The 17,717-nt window shown below is 39.3% G+C and overlaps 1 protein-coding gene across 1 annotated transcript; it reads right to left on the reverse strand.

The window, feature by feature from the left end:
• Window positions 1-72: 72 nt before the first annotated feature.
• On the reverse strand, window positions 73-17,286 carry LOC117774826 (adhesion G-protein coupled receptor G4). Its single transcript, XM_034607482.1, has 32 exons — window positions 17,127-17,286; window positions 16,795-16,881; window positions 16,054-16,181; window positions 15,722-15,959; window positions 15,331-15,609; window positions 14,384-14,481; window positions 13,883-13,944; window positions 13,705-13,750; window positions 13,282-13,316; window positions 12,586-12,737; window positions 12,283-12,504; window positions 12,109-12,182; window positions 11,743-11,810; window positions 11,608-11,650; window positions 11,332-11,354; window positions 10,953-11,098; window positions 10,702-10,831; window positions 9,970-10,070; window positions 9,101-9,305; window positions 8,839-9,004; window positions 7,666-7,812; window positions 7,450-7,575; window positions 7,285-7,330; window positions 7,100-7,203; window positions 5,885-6,006; window positions 5,200-5,468; window positions 4,977-5,091; window positions 3,949-4,027; window positions 3,469-3,670; window positions 1,837-1,938; window positions 1,494-1,658; window positions 73-853 (listed from the first exon to the last, which is right to left on the reverse strand). The coding sequence occupies exons 2-32, from the start codon at window positions 16,871-16,873 to the stop codon at window positions 717-719; spliced, it is 3,909 nt and encodes a 1,302-aa protein (XP_034463373.1). The 5' UTR covers window positions 16,874-16,881; window positions 17,127-17,286; the 3' UTR covers window positions 73-716.
• Between the last annotated feature and the right edge of the window lie 431 nt (window positions 17,287-17,717).

The following is a 17,717-nucleotide window of genomic DNA, read 5'->3' on the forward strand; positions in this document are numbered from 1 at the left end:
AGGTCAACAACACAGCAAGTTGTTAAAGTGCTGAATGAGGCCATTATGAAAAGGTAAATATTTTGTTTTACAATTTAGTGAATAATTATTTGTTTTGGATGATTCAAGTGGGTCAGGATTTCAAATCAGCAGCTGAAGAACCACAGATGTGTTCAAAGTTCAACTTCTGAATGAACATAAATTACAAAATGACAAATTTTAGACCATTACATGTTTATCACAGAGACTTGGACAGCGTAAACACACACACACACACACACACACACTAGTCACAAAAACGGCATAACAATCATTTCATCAAATAATTGCTGTATGATTGTAGCATCATTATTTATTTAATGTGAGGTGCATAGTACAATAGAGGAAGGAACACAGGGAGATTTGCGTCATCTTGAATTCAAAATTTGGTGTGTTTTTATTTTTTTCATCCAGACTGTGGGTTCATTGTCACCATGGCTCCACTCACCAGTTGCTTGGCAACCAACTCCTCCTTGGAATTGATGCAACCACTCATGTCTTCATAATTATAGGCTCTTTTATAATATTTAGCAAAAAACGAAAAAACTGTAGAATAGTATTGTAAAATGATCTAATGAAGGTGGAATACAATGGTGCTTCTTGGCAAAATTAATCTACACTGATTACACATCTGAGTTTAAGCTGCTGGTTTTTTTTGGTAGTTGCAGTAATTTGCATGTCGACGTGTAAATGTGTGATTATCTTTGTTCTTGTTGGTCGAGCAGGTGATTCCTCCAGCCAGGTGTCGGGTTCATCTCCCTCTGAGCAGCAGGGCCTCCTGCAGCCGTCGGGCTTCTCTGGGCTCGAGGAAGAATCAGGGAATTCACAAAAAGGCCTGAAAGGTAATTAAATATCTGAATAATCGGAGCTGCTATATTTCATTTATCCTCTCACATATCCTCTGGGTTAAATGAAAGGTTAGCTATCAGAGATAGTGAGGTAAACCTGTAAGAAATGGCAGTTATATAATGTCAGTTTTGTTTGAACTGGATTAATTACAAAGGCTTTTGTGTAATTATTCAACGTTGGTGCGTTCTCATTAATGTATGCAGTGACATTCACTGTGACTCTCGCAGCTGAGGGACTGATGTCTGACTACATCTGTGATCTTCTCACAAGGAGGCTGAATCACAATAAAATGAATTATACCTTTTAATTGCAGCTTTAATTGTCTCACAATAGATGAGGATTAAGGAGTTGATAACGAGTATAATGTCATGAGAAGAATATGTCACAGAAAATGGTTTTTGAAGAACTCATTAAGGATGATAATTGAAGCCGAAACCTTTGCTTGTTATTTCTCAAAACACATTTCACGATCCTGCCTTGTTTTTGTTCCGTCCGTCTTAAATTTTCATTATCGTTGAACTTTTAATTAATCGTGGATTATCTTTTTTTTTTTCATTAACTGAAATGATAGTGTTGACAGACTGATGGTTATGGATTTACAGAGGATTGTGTGCTGCTTATCTCACCTAGATTCGGCCTCTTGCAGGACGTGTCCCTCTGGCTGGAGTCGGAGGAAGCTGACGTGCTTTCCGTGGAGCTGGACTTGACTGAGTGGACCGACGGCACTGATGCTCTCAGAGGATTGGATTTGGGTTTGGCCACAACTCCAGCCGAGGCAGAGTGGCTCCACTCTGGATGACAAAAATGCAAGTAACACAAATCAAACTCAGAGTTTCCCTCACAAGTTGAGCCCAACACAGCAGATTGAAAGCTGCTGTTCATTACTGAATCTTTGGATGGTGCCAGTTAATTGATCAGATGCAGGTACTGGTTGGTTATGTTGCATAACGCTGTGTGTGGCTGTCTTACCGGAACACTCCTCCAGTCGAAAACGTCCGAAGCAGAGGTGAATCCTCCACTGTTTCCTGACGTTCTCCTTCATCAGGCAGTGGAAGAAGAAGATGAAAAGTCCTGGAATATAGAGAAAAGTGAAGTTATAAGTTGTGCTGGACTAGATTGAGTCCTAGTTGATGGCTTAGTTCTTCCACTTCGGCGGATAATGTTGATTTGCCCTTGAAGAAGGTAAACAGTGGAGGGGTTTGGTTGCATCAGATAAAACATAAAAGTACCAGAGACAGTTGTGAAAGAGTTGCATCACTTAGCTTCTGTTTGATTTCTTCCTTTTTTATTCTGAGTTCTTTTGAACAGTGAATGTGAAGTGGGATATTCAGGAAAAATGCACGAGTGGTTAACAAACCTCGACTCAGTAAATAAACACTCAGGAACACTCACAATGGGCCTCATGCAAGAAGGAAAGCAGCAGGAGAAAGTTAAGACACGACTATTAAAATAAGATTTGCTCATGTAAGTTAATTTGACCAATTTTCCTGTTTCCTGTCAGGCCAACTGTTCATGAGGAGGTCTGGGTTTGTGAGGTCGGACATTATCATATTAACTGTGTCATAGTTGTGCCAAACCCTGACATGGATAAAGAGTGAATGGTTTGACATGAAGTCAGACTCTGGCACTCCACCTGACAGACCTGCATAAACACCCTGAGGCAGCCGCTGGTGTCCGGGTTAGACTGAATATAAAGATGGACAACTCAGCTCCACTTCCTCCCAGTATCCAGAAATGAAGCCAAAATATGCCAGAGATGAACGCTGCCATCCTGCACTGATGGTGTTGCACTGATGACCCTAACCCGCAAATCTTAACAGAAAATTGAACAGTTGCACAAACAACAGCGTGATAAGAACGACCTAACATGACAGAAACCATCTTTGGGAAAAATGTATTTGATGTGTATTTTGCCTTTTACTTTGATCAATCCAATAAAATTGACCTAGTCTATGACCTATACTGCAGCTAGCCACCAGGCGGTGATCAAGAGGCTTTGCCTTCATTTTTGGGGCGCTGTCATGTCGTCCATCTTAATATACAGACTATGGTGTCAGGCTAATACAATTGCAAAATTTTGATCATAATGATGAAGATGATGATATGGTAAAAATGTTTTAGGTACCCACACTCCAGATCCATTAATGTTTGGGATTTATACTTAAATTTATATGTTTTTGAAAAAGGCAGTTTGTCTGTTTATGACTCATATGACATGTCTGGACTATTTGTTAATTATGTTAGTACCTAAGGGAAAAAAGTACAAAATAATTTAAATTCAAAAAAATTGGGTGTGCTCTACAAATTCTCTTAAAAACCCCTTGAACCAGTTTAACGCCCACTTAGGTATTTTTGTTTATTTTGGATGATCTAAGCTTTTTCTCAGAGATGTGAGTGAAAGTGCCGATTGCTTTTTCCTCACTCTCCTGTTACACAAACTACACCTTTATTTCTCTTGCTCTGCTCACCCTCAGCCTGAGTGGACACTTTATCTGCCGGTGGAAACCCTTGAGTTGTGCCAGACCCTAAAATCAGTCATACATGCCACTGAAGAACAAATAAGTTCGAGGCCTGTTCCCTCTCAGCTTTCAGTAACTGAACCTTGCAGGGTGTTGAGTCCAGTGAACAGGTACAGCATAAATAGTCTGGCCGGCCCCCAGCTGAAAAAGCCAACTGTCCACGTGAGTCCGAGCAACAAGGTGAGACTGGCGACTCCCTTCAGGTCGTGCATCAGCCCACTGCGGATTCCAGCCGGGCTGTTGGCTCTCATGTGGCGGATCTGGATCAAAACCACCACAAAAACCTAAACAATGAAAATGCAAAAGAATTCTTTTAGAGTAGATCCATTTTAAATCATGGATTTAAAAACAAGGGATGTAAGATAATAAGGTGGGAGATTCCAGTCTACATAAACTACAAAGCCTGGTCCTTTTCAATATTAAAGTTCACGATAATACATTCTGTTAAAGTGTTAGAATTAAGTGTCCAACTGATACATCCTGTAGCTGGAGAACAATGTGATGCATTCACAGTGTTTACATTTTATAAACCTAAATCTGAACTTAAGAAAAGTTATTTTACCGCAGTGTTGAAGAGAAAGATCAGCAAGGCGAAGGCGACCACGGACACGTAAAATGTCACATTGTCCTCCAGCCAACAGCTGAAGACCCAAGGATCGATCGGGAAAACAGATTAATAAGACATGTAAAGATGACTTGTGCAAAAAAAAAATAACAGCCAGGGAACTTGAACCATAACACTTATATGTGGCTTCTATCTAAGGGGAAAGAATCACCAAGACTCAACATCAAATGTAATTTAAAAAAACTAAATATGGTGTTTAAAATGTTTTAAAAGGGTTAATTGCTTTTGGATATTATTGGGTATTTGCTTGAACTATAAATGACATGACGCTTGACAAAATTAAATGAATAATAAGTAACATAGCCTCATATGTAGTAAAGCAACACGTGGAGTTGCCTGTGAGCTCTCAAAGTTTCTGTCCTGACATGTAAGACTTTGAAGTCTAATACTTAAATCTAACAATAATTTGTGTCAGATATGGTTTTTCTACATTATTAATATAAAATATCTTAAAGTTACACCTGCTCCTTCTTCCTCAGTGATAAATCCAGAATCCGGCAGTGTGCCAATGTTTAAGTGCTGGACACAAGACGCCTCTTACTTCCTTATAAAGCTCAGTCTCAATGTTTGTGCTTTAAGATTTTAAAGGTTTCCAAATCACACCTGTGTAGATTGTATATTAGACCATGTCTGGCCTCCAAATGTCACAAAACTGTCTAATGTTCATGTGTTAATGTTCAAATTCAAGGTGAGCAGAGGACACAGAGAAACTTTCCCTCTTCAGCGGATGAATTTGAGAACAGCCTGCTAGTCTTAAACTTACCATTACACATCGAAAAGATTAAAACATCGTAGTTTTATTAAACCTGAAAGTCACCAAATGTGCATAAGTGAAGTGTTTAATTCCACTTTGCAATACCAACCAGTGCAGAAGGTTATTCAATTTTTAAAATCTGATTGAAGCCCTTGTGTTTCAAAGATGACTCGAGACATTGAAAGTGAACGATTGTAAATGAATAACTCACAAGTCGTCAGATTGGTCTAGTATGTCTAATCTGGGCTGAGCGTCGGTGTAGAGGTGACTGCCGTAGGCCTCTCTGTTCAGGATGAGCACCATGATGCAGATCACCAGAGGAAGCCCTGGAGGAAGAGTGTACAGCATGTATCACAGCCTCAGAAATCATATCCATCACAATTATCTGCTTTCACTTAGCATCAAAAGTACAAACAGCTGATCCCACAACTCACCCCATCCCACAGCACAGAACTTGAGGATGTACGAGGGCACGTAGACGTTGAAGACTTTGACGAGGGCGAAGTACATGTTAACGGCTTCTAACCCCATCCAGGTGAAGGAGGCCAGGAGGAAGTAGTGCAGCGCGGTGGCTGCAGCGACACAGAGGGCGCGCAGACCCCAAGAGGACAACCACGAGTTGACCAGGAACACCAGGTTCAAGCCCAGCAGCGCCAGGCAGAGGTTTATGAGGATCTGAGAGGGGTAGTCTCGACGAAGCTTCCTGAGGCAGAAACACAGGAGGACAATGAAAGGTAAAACCCAGACAGTGTAAAATAGAGAGAATCATATATATTAGCCAAAAATCTGTTATTGCAGGTTTAATTAGGTACACAATAACAGATTTTTTAATGGCTGCAGAAATAAGTCATGAACACAACATTAATCCTGTTTTTTTTCCTACTTCCAGTCAGTGAAGTCGACACAGTCAGTGTATGACAAGTAGAAAACATCTATAAAATGCAGTTTCATAGGTTTGCAGCTATCTTGGGGGGGGCCAGAGGCCAGCGAACTCCTGCGGCATCGAGTTTCTAAGTTAATGCGTGTAGAAGGAGTTGAAATGATAATATATTCTAGTAGAGGAATATATAGTGTGAACTGTGCAGCATCCCACCAATAGATTAGTAGCTGGACACTTACTCGAAAACTGTGTAGGTGAGAACAGTGATTCCCAAGCACAGCGATGAGACTCCACAGCCGACGTAGGTGATAATGGTCAGGATCTGCTCGTTAGCCGGGTCCACCGGAGTCCGAGAGACATCCTACACACATTTAGCATGAGTGTGTTTTTACTTATTTCCCAACGTGCCACCAATAACTATCCAACAATAACACACATTGTAAGTTGTGTAATAAAAGTAACTGTTCCTGTCACTACGCTCAAGTATAAAGCAGCATAAAGATCTTTCTGATCTCTTAGTGCAACACTTAAATCTAAAATGAACTGCTCCCTAAAGCAACAGTGTACAAATGAGTGACAACATAGCTCAAAGGAAAGGTTTAGTGATGCTATATTTCCCTTATTGTTAATAAATCCCACAAAAAATCCACTAACGAATATCGCTTGTGTCTTGAGAGATATTGTATCCCTCTGTGCCAGACAGCTCCAATGTTGTCTAATAACTACTCAAATACAACTGTGTGCCACTCTGTTCGCTGGGTAAGGTGTTGTTTTTTATTACAGTTTATTAATTATTATAGTTTGAGGCACTGGAGCACATAAGCTAATGTTCAAGTTCCCAAACTAGAATTCCTGCCTTGTGTTGTCATACTAAGTGTATGACTTCTTGTTGACTTGTGGCCAAAAATGTGTGTTGTGAGGTCACAGTGTATGAGAGATCCTCATTGTACGGAGGCTCTATGATTGTTATTTACCTGTTTGCTTAATTGGGCTAAATCGTGCATTGATTAGATACTGGGAGGCAGAAAAAAAAAATCCCCTTTAGTGTATGGAGCTGAAGTTATTTGTAAATCACATTGAAAACAACCACAGTCGACCAAAGTGCTGAACAGGCTCAAAGGATAAATTATCAACACTTGACAATCAATAATCAACCATCATTGATTCATTGTACTGACATTATGCTTATATTTAAATTATTGTGTCTTTAATATTTGAGGAAGATGAAATAAATAGAATAGAGGAACAGGAGCTACTTTAGTCTAGTTAAAGTGAATTTGTCCAACTCTGCTTCATATGTTTTCATTTAATTTATTGTGCTTTGAACGCCCTCTGCTGGTGAATTGCTTTTACTACTTCAATCTGTCCTACAACCAGACTCACTGTTACCAAGAGGTTTAAATTTAGGTTTTCTCTCCAGGAAACAGTAAATATAGTGGTTATATAGTTTGTACCAGGAGAACTCCGAAGTGTGTGAGATGATCACACAGACACGTTGTGTAGTCAGAGCTGCTGTTGTATTTTCTGCAGCCGTTACCGTCCCAGCCTCCGTTTCCGTCTAGGCAACAAGACATAAAGATTTAGAATCACGCCCTCCAACAGCATCTATTAAAATGTGAGAAAAATGATTTACACCCACAGTTTTTATTGAAGTTCCAGTAAACGCACTTTACGGCGTCGTGAAGCTGTAAAGGGATAAAAATGAAATGCTTTGGTTATTCATTTATCGGCAGAAATGTGAGCAGCTGTAGCTCTGCTCAGTGATGGACCACATTTCATATTTTCAACGGTCAGCTGATCCTACTGTTGTGGGTATAAGATGATGGAGCGTGACTCGGACGTCTTCATCCAGGTCTTTGATGGGGGAGCTGGTGTTGGTCACGCTGGCCGACACCACAAAGGAGTTGAGGGTCTGACCCTTTTCGCTGCTCTGAAAGTTACAGGAGGCTTAAATGTATTTATGTAGAAGTGCTTTTTGTTGAAATGCAGCACATGTGGTATTTCAGGAGAGGACTCGTACCTTGAAGAGCATGGGTATACCGTAGAACTGAAACTGGACTCGCGGTGGGCTCTGGTTCTGGTCGCCTTGTGGGAAACTGTGCTGCAGGACCGGTGGCAGGGAGATGAAGGCCACTGTGCTGTTAAAGGGGCACCTGTTGATAAAAATCTACAACAAGAAAACTTTATTAACTCTTTACATCTCAGACTCGGTTGGTGCAGACACTGTGTGACACGAGTATGAATGTTAGAAAGTGTAAAAAGAATAATAGAGTCGAAGAGGTTATGATCTCTTAATTTTAGGTTGATAAACATCTGCAGAATTTATAATATTAATTTGCTGAATCCAACTGAGGAGCCTGTAGTCAGTGGAAGGTCAAACATTTCTCAAAGAGGTTTATGTTAAAGTCTCATTCAGATCTTTCTTAATATGAAAGAAATGTGTCTAAAACAAGACATCAGAATATTTCCATGTACTTGAACTATACAGCTTTTTAAAGACAGATGACCAGATACACAACCTGTGTGTGACCGTCACACATGGTGGAATATGATTTTTCAAACCTCAAAGCTGCCTAAGGAGAAATTAATGGGGAACTTTACATGTGATATATATATATATAACTAACTCTACTGTATAGAACAAGTATTGAGAGATGTTCATTAAATTTCTAAATTATTGAATATTCATTTGCTGAATCAGTCAAAAGATGCATCATCTTCACTATATTGCCTCTTAACTTCAAATAGTGATTTAATCCATTAATCTATCAGCTGATTTTGAGATAATATTTTCTTTGTTTCTGTCATTTTTTTCATGCAAAAAAACCCCCTAAATTCTTCATGTTTACTTATTATAGACTTTTAAATTACAGAAAATGTTATAAATGATTGTAAATTTAACATTTAATATAATCTGCAGGTATAATAATAATAATTTAGTAATAATCATCACTTGCAACCCTCAAATTGTGTCTTCTCTAAATGCAAATATAAACTCTGTTTGTTTTCTCAAACAAAGTTGATTTAAGTGTAAAAGCATAAAAGATATTAAAACTAGTGGCTAATTTTCAATATCAGGAAGAATGAAAAGATTGTAATGTCTTTGTTGCCATATTCACCTAAAATATATATATGAGTATGCTGCTTTCGTGTAACCTGACAGATTTTTGACATCTGTTATTTATTTACCAACCTCAGGCGTTGACCCTGCGCGATCAGACAACACGCCGAAAGTCAAAGTGCCGAACTGGTCAGGAACTACATCCACCACTGAGATGGCGATGGTTGGAGCGACCAGTGTGTAGGAGCCCTCGTAGCCCACCATCCTGTCTCCCACCGCCTCTGTGATGTTCAGGATCCTGCAGCGGACGACAGGGACGAGGTCAGTGAACAGGAGGTCAAACAGGAAAAGTTGAGCAGGTTCCTCAGGTTGTGCTTTTGATTTCCTTTCTTACATGTTGGTGAAAGGAAGCAGGTTGCTGTCAGACTCCAGTATGTCAGAGATGATGTTGATCAGAGCTTGGCCCAGATGTGGTGTCACCACACTCAGGTTCACTATGTCCTCCAGCTTGTTGAGGACTGTGACCAGCTCGTGGTAGTTGATGGTGGAGTGGTTGCGGAGTAAAGCCTTGATCATCTCCACCACGTCCAGAGAGTTGTCTGGAGGTAAATGATACAACTTGTGAACTTGTAAATCTGGAGATATATACTGATGGATTAAACATCTGTCCTGAATTAGAGCTCGAATGATGTGGATTGTTGGGGGCGATGATGATTCCGATATTGGAGAGTAAAACATTTCCAGTATATTGATATACTAATATAAAATGTAAATAATTGGCAATGATTCTTAAGATGTTGCTATCAAACCCTTAAGAAAAGTAACTCAGGCTTAATATTTTACAGTTTAACCATAAACGTTTTTTGTTCTATTCTATGAATACAAAGAGAACACTATCACAACCTATTGTGTATAACTGGAATTAAGAAAATAAATACAAGAAAAAAACGTAAATATAAATGCACATCTTTTCTGCATTGTTTATTCTGTGAAGTTTTCATATTGGTACATATCAGCAAAATTAAACGCAGATACTGGTTTGCTGGTGTAAGGCTTATAGCGTCCGATTTATTTTTTACTTCCCAAATCAGAATTTATCATGAAAAGAATGTCACATAACTGATTTTGCACACTTTGTTTTTTGGGCATTATGAATATGTCATTATGGATGGTTTTTTAAATCTTTAAAACTGCTTTTGAGCCATACAACACTTGAAACGTGCTGTAATTTTTACAATGACAATTACGGAATAAGACACTGACCAGCGGTGACTTGGACATGGTCCAGATCAGGGATGGTTTCCACCACTGGAGAACAGTCTTCCAGGTCGGGGGTCATCCAGCGGGTACTGAGGCACAGCTTACTGTCACACAAGCAGGCGGGGAAAGGGCCTTTTGCATTACTACTTTTTTTGATTGAGGAAATACATCAGCTACTTTCTTAAAAAAGGATAAAAAAGTTGGACGTTGTATAAAAAAAAACCCATGAACAGCTGTGAGGTATTTGATCCAGGAATCATTTATCACTCATCTCTTCTCATTAGTGTCAATAACCTCCTGATTAATGCTTTTACTGCACAGCTTCCAGCGGCTGATGAGCAGCCATCAATACTCATCATCGCAGTGAGTCAACACACAGAGTCCTGAACACAGCGTGTGAATATGTGCCAGCGGATGTAATCAATACTCACCTCGGCTCGTGTTTCTTCATGTGTTAAATCTCTGCCGACCAGATAAGAATGTGACTGTGTGATGAAGTATTTTGGCTCAATAATAGATTTTCTAACACTTAACACCACCTGTCCACCAGTTTCAGTCCACCAGAGCGTTGTTCATTTTAACCAACTCCCTGTGACTGTTTGGTTTCCTCACTCACACCAAACACCTCCCAGTCAAATATATTAGTATTTGTGGTTCAGGAAAAACATTCATAAATCTGTGTTATCTTGAAAAACTGTCAAACAAAACGACTGAATGAGCTGCCAGAGCTCTCACCAGTGTCGGGTGGCGTTGTGATGAGGGTTTTTGGGGCACGGCCGAGTTGCGTTCTCTCCTCCTGATGTGGCGGGCCACTCAAACACGCCTTTCATCGTCTGGTCGGTTTCTGCAGTGCACTTCAAGATCACTGAGTCAGTGCCACAGATGGAGAAAGAGAATAAGACGGAGAAAATGATCCTCTTTCTTTTCTATAGAGTTTGGAATATATTTAAATTAGTAGAAGTTACACCATGTCTTTTGACACTCACATATGCGGCTTATCTTTACGTCCTTGGTCTCTACAGTGATGGAGCCATTGTTATAAGGCTTTAACAGCAGGTCTCGTATCTGCTCCTCTATTTCCTGTGTGTCTGAGGGCGACATCATAACCTGAACCTGGAAAACACAACTCTCTCTGCAGACAGTGACAGAGAATATAATGAATTTACACACAAACACATGCAATATAATGTGATTATTTTTAACTTCCACACAATAAAACAGTAAAGGTTTTCCAGATATTTCACGTTTAACATTAAAACGTGAAATTTGCCTGTCGAGCACATTGTGTCCACCTCATGTAATAATTCTGTCATATTCGCTGTAATTAGATTTAAGTGAAATGGTGGAGAGCTGCATGATCCATACCTGGAAACTCTGCGTTTGGACATCTGAGACAAAAAGAAATGAGAATAGTGACACTGGTTTCGGGGAGAAACTGTTCCATTTCTGCTTTTAAAAATTAAATAGGTTTGATTCTGTGGCATGGAAATTGGAAAATTGTAATAATTCGATGGTTGGAAAAAACGAAAATGTCAGTCTTACAGTTTTTACAGTGCTGGTAATAATAATAATAATATTAATAATAATTTGTTCTAAAGTTGTTAAATATAAGACATGTCACAATGAAGAGTGTTGACTTACTCTATCAGAGGCAGTGAGGTTTGACTGTAGGTCAGGATAATATCTGAAACATCAAAAATGTATATTCAAAGTTTTTTAGATATAGATTTCTGATATTTCTGGAGGTTGATAATGATCCAGTGGCTGCGACGGCACCTTTGAGCTTTGGGGAGCAGCTGCAGGTCGAGCACTGTCATCATGTCACCAGGTAGACAAGAGACGAGCTGTAAAGAGTCAGAGAAATCTTTAAAGACAAGAGCAGTGGTCCTTTTGTCGGGGGAAACTCAAGACTTATGTATTTATTCGATTTTTTATTTTAGGTAGTTGTATTATTTTAATAAACTCCACGATAACTGCAAGTGAACCCGTTGGGGCAGTAGTAGGTTTGGAGTCGATGGAGTTTATAACTTATTCTATAGAGTAATGACATTCATTATATCCAAAAAATTTAACGTATACTGTTTATCTAGTGATTTTTATCTAGTATGAAATAATTGATATGTGATGAACTGTGAGATTTACCCAGGTGGAAAGAATCTGTTTGGCGTCACAGTTTCCTGTTATAGACACGTTCGCCTTAACCTCAAAATACAGCTCTGCGGAGAAGATTTGACACAAAACAAACGAGGTAAATAAACATGTTTTACGGCGTCGTCACATAACGTTTTGAATATGACTGTCAATGAGGAGATTGACCGGAGATATTTGCCGGGCTTGTTGTGGTGATGGCTTCAGTGGCCGCACTAGCAGAGGTACTTTTGGTGCCGGTGGTCTGTGGTGTGGTCTGTGGTGTGGTTGTGGTGCTGGTTGTGGTCTTAAGCGTGGTGGTCGGAGGTAAAGTTGTTGTTGTGGTCGTAGCCTTGGTGGTGGCGACTGGGACCACATCAGGGGGAATGGTGGTGTCTGTGGAGAAGCTTTCTGGAAAGAGGATAAAAATACTGTTGTGAACTAGAAATTAGTTTTACTGCAAACGCACACACAGTTAGAACCCCGCCCTACCAACAGGTGTGGTGTGTATGCTGTCCTCCTCAGCCTTCACGTGCAGACGACTGGGGTGCTGGTAGGGGACCCTCAGATCCACGTACATCTCATTTTGCACAGCTGCCACATCCAAGCTGGGAATCACACTTATATGAACCAGACAGTGAAACCTACAGGGGGAGACAGAGGGTTAAAGGTCGTCTATAGCAGTGGTTATTTTCTTAAACCAAGTAAGAACAACAATGAGATATCTCACAGTTTCCATAAGTCACACCTGCACATATTGTTTTATATAATATTTGTATATTTGTTAATTTCTTACACTCTTTAATTGTTGGCTGATTTGTTAGCATTGAAATTTAATGTTGTTGTACTCTGTATAATAGCAACAATAAAACAATTTCTATTCTATTTTATTCTGTTCTATTCTTAGTTGTAATTGTCTTATTTCTTCATTTTTTATATTTCATACCTTTCTCTGCCTCACTGTAGAATCAGTCTGATTTTTTATTTATTTTTTACAGATCAGAAGAGCTTGCCCAAATATGGAAATGTATTTAAGTCTGAAAAAGTGTGAATGAACTCCAAAAATGTGTTTTACATAATTTTGATTACACATTTGCTCGTCGATATATTTTATATTGAGAGAACATCTTTTGGGCTTGAAACTGATCTTGCTTCCTGTGTCTGACCTAATGCAGTGAACCATGTTACCTCTTGTTGTTAGTATTGGGGTGAATGTGCCGCACCTGAAAAGCAAAACACATGTTATTTCCCTGCACTGCTTTTTTTACTTCTAGAATTAAAACATGGACATGAGCAACACATGTCGTTTATTTTTTGGAGCCTGACCAATAATCCAATATTGACCAAGACATTGATTTGCATTCATATTTTCGATAAAGATCCTTTAAATTGCATTGTTGAAGAATTGTGATCAAGATCCATAAATCTCTCTGATGTTCTCTGGTGCACACTCTTAACTTTGACGTATCTGTTGATGAATCAGTTTTGTTGTTACTGAATTGACAACACACACTGAAACAGTTACATCTGCAATACTCTGGTATTACTGGTACTAGCTGATCAATATTGGCCTTGTTCATTTATCAGCCAGGCTCTGATGTGTTTCTTTACCAGCCTGTTGTCATGTGATTTTTCCAGTCCATCCTCTGTGCTGGATCTGTGTGAGAGATCAGAGACACTGAGGGTTTGTTTATGGCCTCGTCGGTTCCTTCTTTCTCTGTCATTTACTATGAAATACAGTTGACATTCATACGAATTGTGTGTTTTGTAAAGTCACAGATTCTCCTACCTGGTTACTTCAAACACAGACACTCTGTGTAAATAGATGCTCTCTGGCAGAACGTCTCTGAGCTGCAGGGACAATAAACAGAAAACAGAGATTTACTGCCTGTGAACAAAGTCAAAATAATACCTGTACTATAAAATGCAATCCAAACCAACATCAAATATCTTTCTAATTATACTAGGTTTAATATGTATTGAAACATGTTTTATTCTTAATTTCTAGGATTTTATTATACTGTCAAAAATATCCATATAATGACACCTTAACATTTAGCAAAAACTGTAAATGTAGTAGCTCTAAACTCTATTATTGCTGTTTTCACATCTTTGTAAAAAAGTACATATATGTTATATTGTTTTTCATAATTAACTGCACCAGGCCCATATTCTCTTACTTTCCTTTCCAACGTGAAAGGAATAATAATGTTCTGGTCAATTTTTAATTGTTTTTTAATATTTTTATCTTAGTGTATGTCTGTGTAGTTTTTGTGTGTGTGTTTTTTACCCAGTGATGTGCGATGTCTCTGGCCGTGTAGACCTCAGTATTGTGCCCATCGTAACAGATGATGGCAAAGATCAGTCTCACTTCGTAACAAGACCATTCTGCCAAACAACCAAAGAGAACGAGACACTATGAAGTGAACGTACAAAACATTTATTGCAATAATGCACCATATGACAAATAAACCAGTTTTGCCTTTGATTTACGTTAATGATTTTCTTTATTATTTAAAGAAAACAGGAACGGCTTCTGTGAAACTCAAACATGGAGCTCTGCTGTAAAACAAAACTGGAAAAGCAGAAGTTAAAGTTGCAACGAATCAATGTCGATACAAATGTATTGTTGAGCCACTTCTTCCAGGCCTTGTTCCTACTGATCATATTTCAACTGTGAGGAACATGTCCTTTATATTGAGCTGTGTATTCAAATGTGTTCAAAAGTTAGAAAATTGATGTACCTCTAGTTTTGATCTAAACTGTCTTTCAGTTGATTTTATATATTTCCCTCTCTTAGTTGTAAATATGACTCTTACAGACGTGAATGAATATTTAAAACTTGTATAGCTCAGGATCTTTTCCCTCGCTTAGCAAAGCAAACTTCATAATCAGTTATTCTTAAAAAGTAAGTTTATTAAAAATATTGAACCTGGTTTGCGGATTTTGAATCAAACCAAGAGGTTAAGTTAAATGCTTCCATTATTGATCAGTGAATGGCTTCTATATTTACTTATCTACTAAAATCTAAATAAGATGGATGGTAAATGTTTAATGCTACAGCTCAGGGCGAAATGCAGCTGTTAATACTTGAGACTTTTTTTACTGCACCGAAGTGAATCTGCCACTAAGTGACGTAGAAACACTGTGGGGGGAGATGTTGTCGTTTCTGTGGTAAAGCTAATTTAAATAGTGTTTGACTTCCAGATCGTAAAGGACATTCTGTATCGTTCTCACCACACTGCAGGCTGGAGTTGGACAGCTCGGTTCCCATCCGAGTGTCCCAGTTGTCCCTCTCCCACTTCAACACGTCCCCGTCTGTACAGTTCACAGACGTCACCTCCTGTTTGCTGCGCTCTTGCTGCCACACTCGAAACAGAGACACTTTGCCCACCATGCCGGTGAACGGAATAATCTCGACGATCCCATTGTTCAGGAGGTGCGACACACCCAGAGTGAGGGTCCCATTGGGAGCCAGTATGTGGCACGATGAGGGACAGGTGTCACTGGAGTGAGCTGAGGCAGAGGAGAAGAGGGAACGGTAGTATGATGCACTCAACTTAGCACAGAACCTGAAACAAAATGTTGAAACAAGAGATAAGATGTTACAACACAAAATAAAACCCACCTGCCGTCATGTCCAGCAGATTGCCATCGATGTAAAGGGCAGGTTTGTCTTTGGTGTGAGACCAGGTGAGACACAGCGAGTACCACTGAGACAGACGAAGTTTTATCTGAGGACTCTTCCACTCTCTCCCAAACAGCCAGACCACCAAATGGTCCGGCCACCCCCCCAAACCCAGCTCAGCATACTGAATGTCGGGATGACGGTACATGAAGGCGGTCCATGGTGAGGTGGCCTGGACCTACATATATTTCATGACACACACAACATGATTCATGAATTGATTTTAGAAAACTGACAGAAGAGTAAATGTCTCTCGTCATCGCCGTCTATACCTCAAACCTCAGACTGAGGCAGACGGTGAGCTCCTGCAGGGCGGGGATGGAGACGTGGGGCTTTAGCTTCCAGTGGTTGAACTCGGTGTTGAAGTCGACCACCTTCCCCCAGAGACTGAGCTGAGGCACTGACACCAGACACAGACAACACACAGTAAATCATTCACATGAGGCACAAACAGTACAGGAGCAGTGTGTGGACTGAATATTGTTATCGCATCTCTCTGATGCTTTGTTTTGTTTATTTCATCAAATATTCAAATAAAAAATACTTATCAAACTTAGTTAAATTAAATTTTACGTATTTGAACACTTCCGGAGTCGTATCATAATCAAACTGAAGCCAAACATGCACATAAACAATATCGAGCGACTGATGTAGTTTAAGCTAAACGTTTCACAAATATTTGACATGTACAACTTACAACTGACAGTCAATGACAAAAATTAAGATGGATTAATGAGAAATGTCACTGCACTGAATAAGAAAATAGTTTTGACTTTTAGTTGTTTTTCTTGGCAGCACTTTAAAGAAATGGATATCTTTTGTATATTTTTTCTAAATATTGTGTTTGATCATTTTGTTGAAATAATACAAATTCTAGTCCAAAGAAGAAATTGAAATGTACTGATGCACAACACAAATTAACTTCCTAGAATTTTTTGTCGTCTTTCATTCTCTTTTAACCGCCCCCCCGCTCACATTAAAGATCAGAGAACGAGTCGAACCTTGAGACGTACCTCGCTCCACTGTAGATGCAGAGATTCTCAGCAGAGACAGACTCACAAATACATTCAGGAGGTTTTGAACGAAAATCATCCTGAAATCTTGAAAAAAAACATTTTTGCCATTTTTTATTCATTAGAATCTCTGAGCAATTAATGAATTCATTGAAGTTTTAAAATGATGTACTTTTTTACACTAAAGTAAAAATCTCCCTCCATTAAAATAGTTTGAGTTCTAACCCCCTAAACATTTGCTAACTATTATTATATATATTGTATAGGGCAATTTCATCAAAATGTATATATATATATATATATATCAAAATACGAAATGAATAAATACTCACATGCATTAAAAAGATAATAAACTTACAAATAAATTAGAAATGTGAGGATGACTCCTGGCCCAGCAGCAGCGATTTCTGATACTGAAGACTGGTCCTCCCAGTTTCATCCACAAACCCGTCTCTGCAAATAGAGATGGTGCCACCGTTTGTGCAGTGGAAACCAGTGTGTTGCTGCTGAGACCAGTGTGTATGTGTGTGTTCTGCTTTGTGCAGGTGAGAGAGAGAGAGAGAGAGAGAGAGAGAGAGAGAGAGAGAGAGAGAGAGAGAGAGAGAGAGAGAGAGAGAGAGAGAGAGAGAGCGAGCGAGAGCGAGCATGGGTTTGCACATACTGAATCTCATCTTACCAGTCAATCAAATTAAAGTTGAAACTTTATTGACTCCCACACAAAAGCATAAAACTAAAGGTAATTACTCTTGACAAACATGCACTGCTCTGTGTAAACACTGCTCTCCACCTGCATGTGTAAATCGCTGCTCCAGTCTCGTATAAAGCTCAGAACACTGACCTTTACTGGGATGGCTCCGGTCTCTGTGTGTAAAGCAGGGACCATAAAGAAATGCCATCAATATTTTCAGACAGAAAAAGCCTGT

Source organism: Hippoglossus hippoglossus, chromosome 14 (assembly GCF_009819705.1).
Source record: "Hippoglossus hippoglossus isolate fHipHip1 chromosome 14, fHipHip1.pri, whole genome shotgun sequence".
Lineage (NCBI taxonomy): Eukaryota > Metazoa > Chordata > Actinopteri > Pleuronectiformes > Pleuronectidae > Hippoglossus > Hippoglossus hippoglossus.

Excerpts from the sequence above, each read along its gene's own strand:
- LOC117774826 (XM_034607482.1), bottom strand. The coding sequence starts at position 16,873 with ATGATTTTCGTTCAAAACCTCCTGAATGTATTTGTGAGTCTGTCTCTG. Across the intron at positions 1,939-3,468 it reads TGGACTCAACACCCTGCAAG|GACTTTTCATCTTCTTCTTC; the intron begins GTTCAGTTACTG and ends TCTATATTCCAG. Across the intron at positions 854-1,493 it reads CTGCAAGAGGCCGAATCTAG|GCCTTTTTGTGAATTCCCTG; the intron begins GTGAGATAAGCA and ends ATTACCTTTCAG.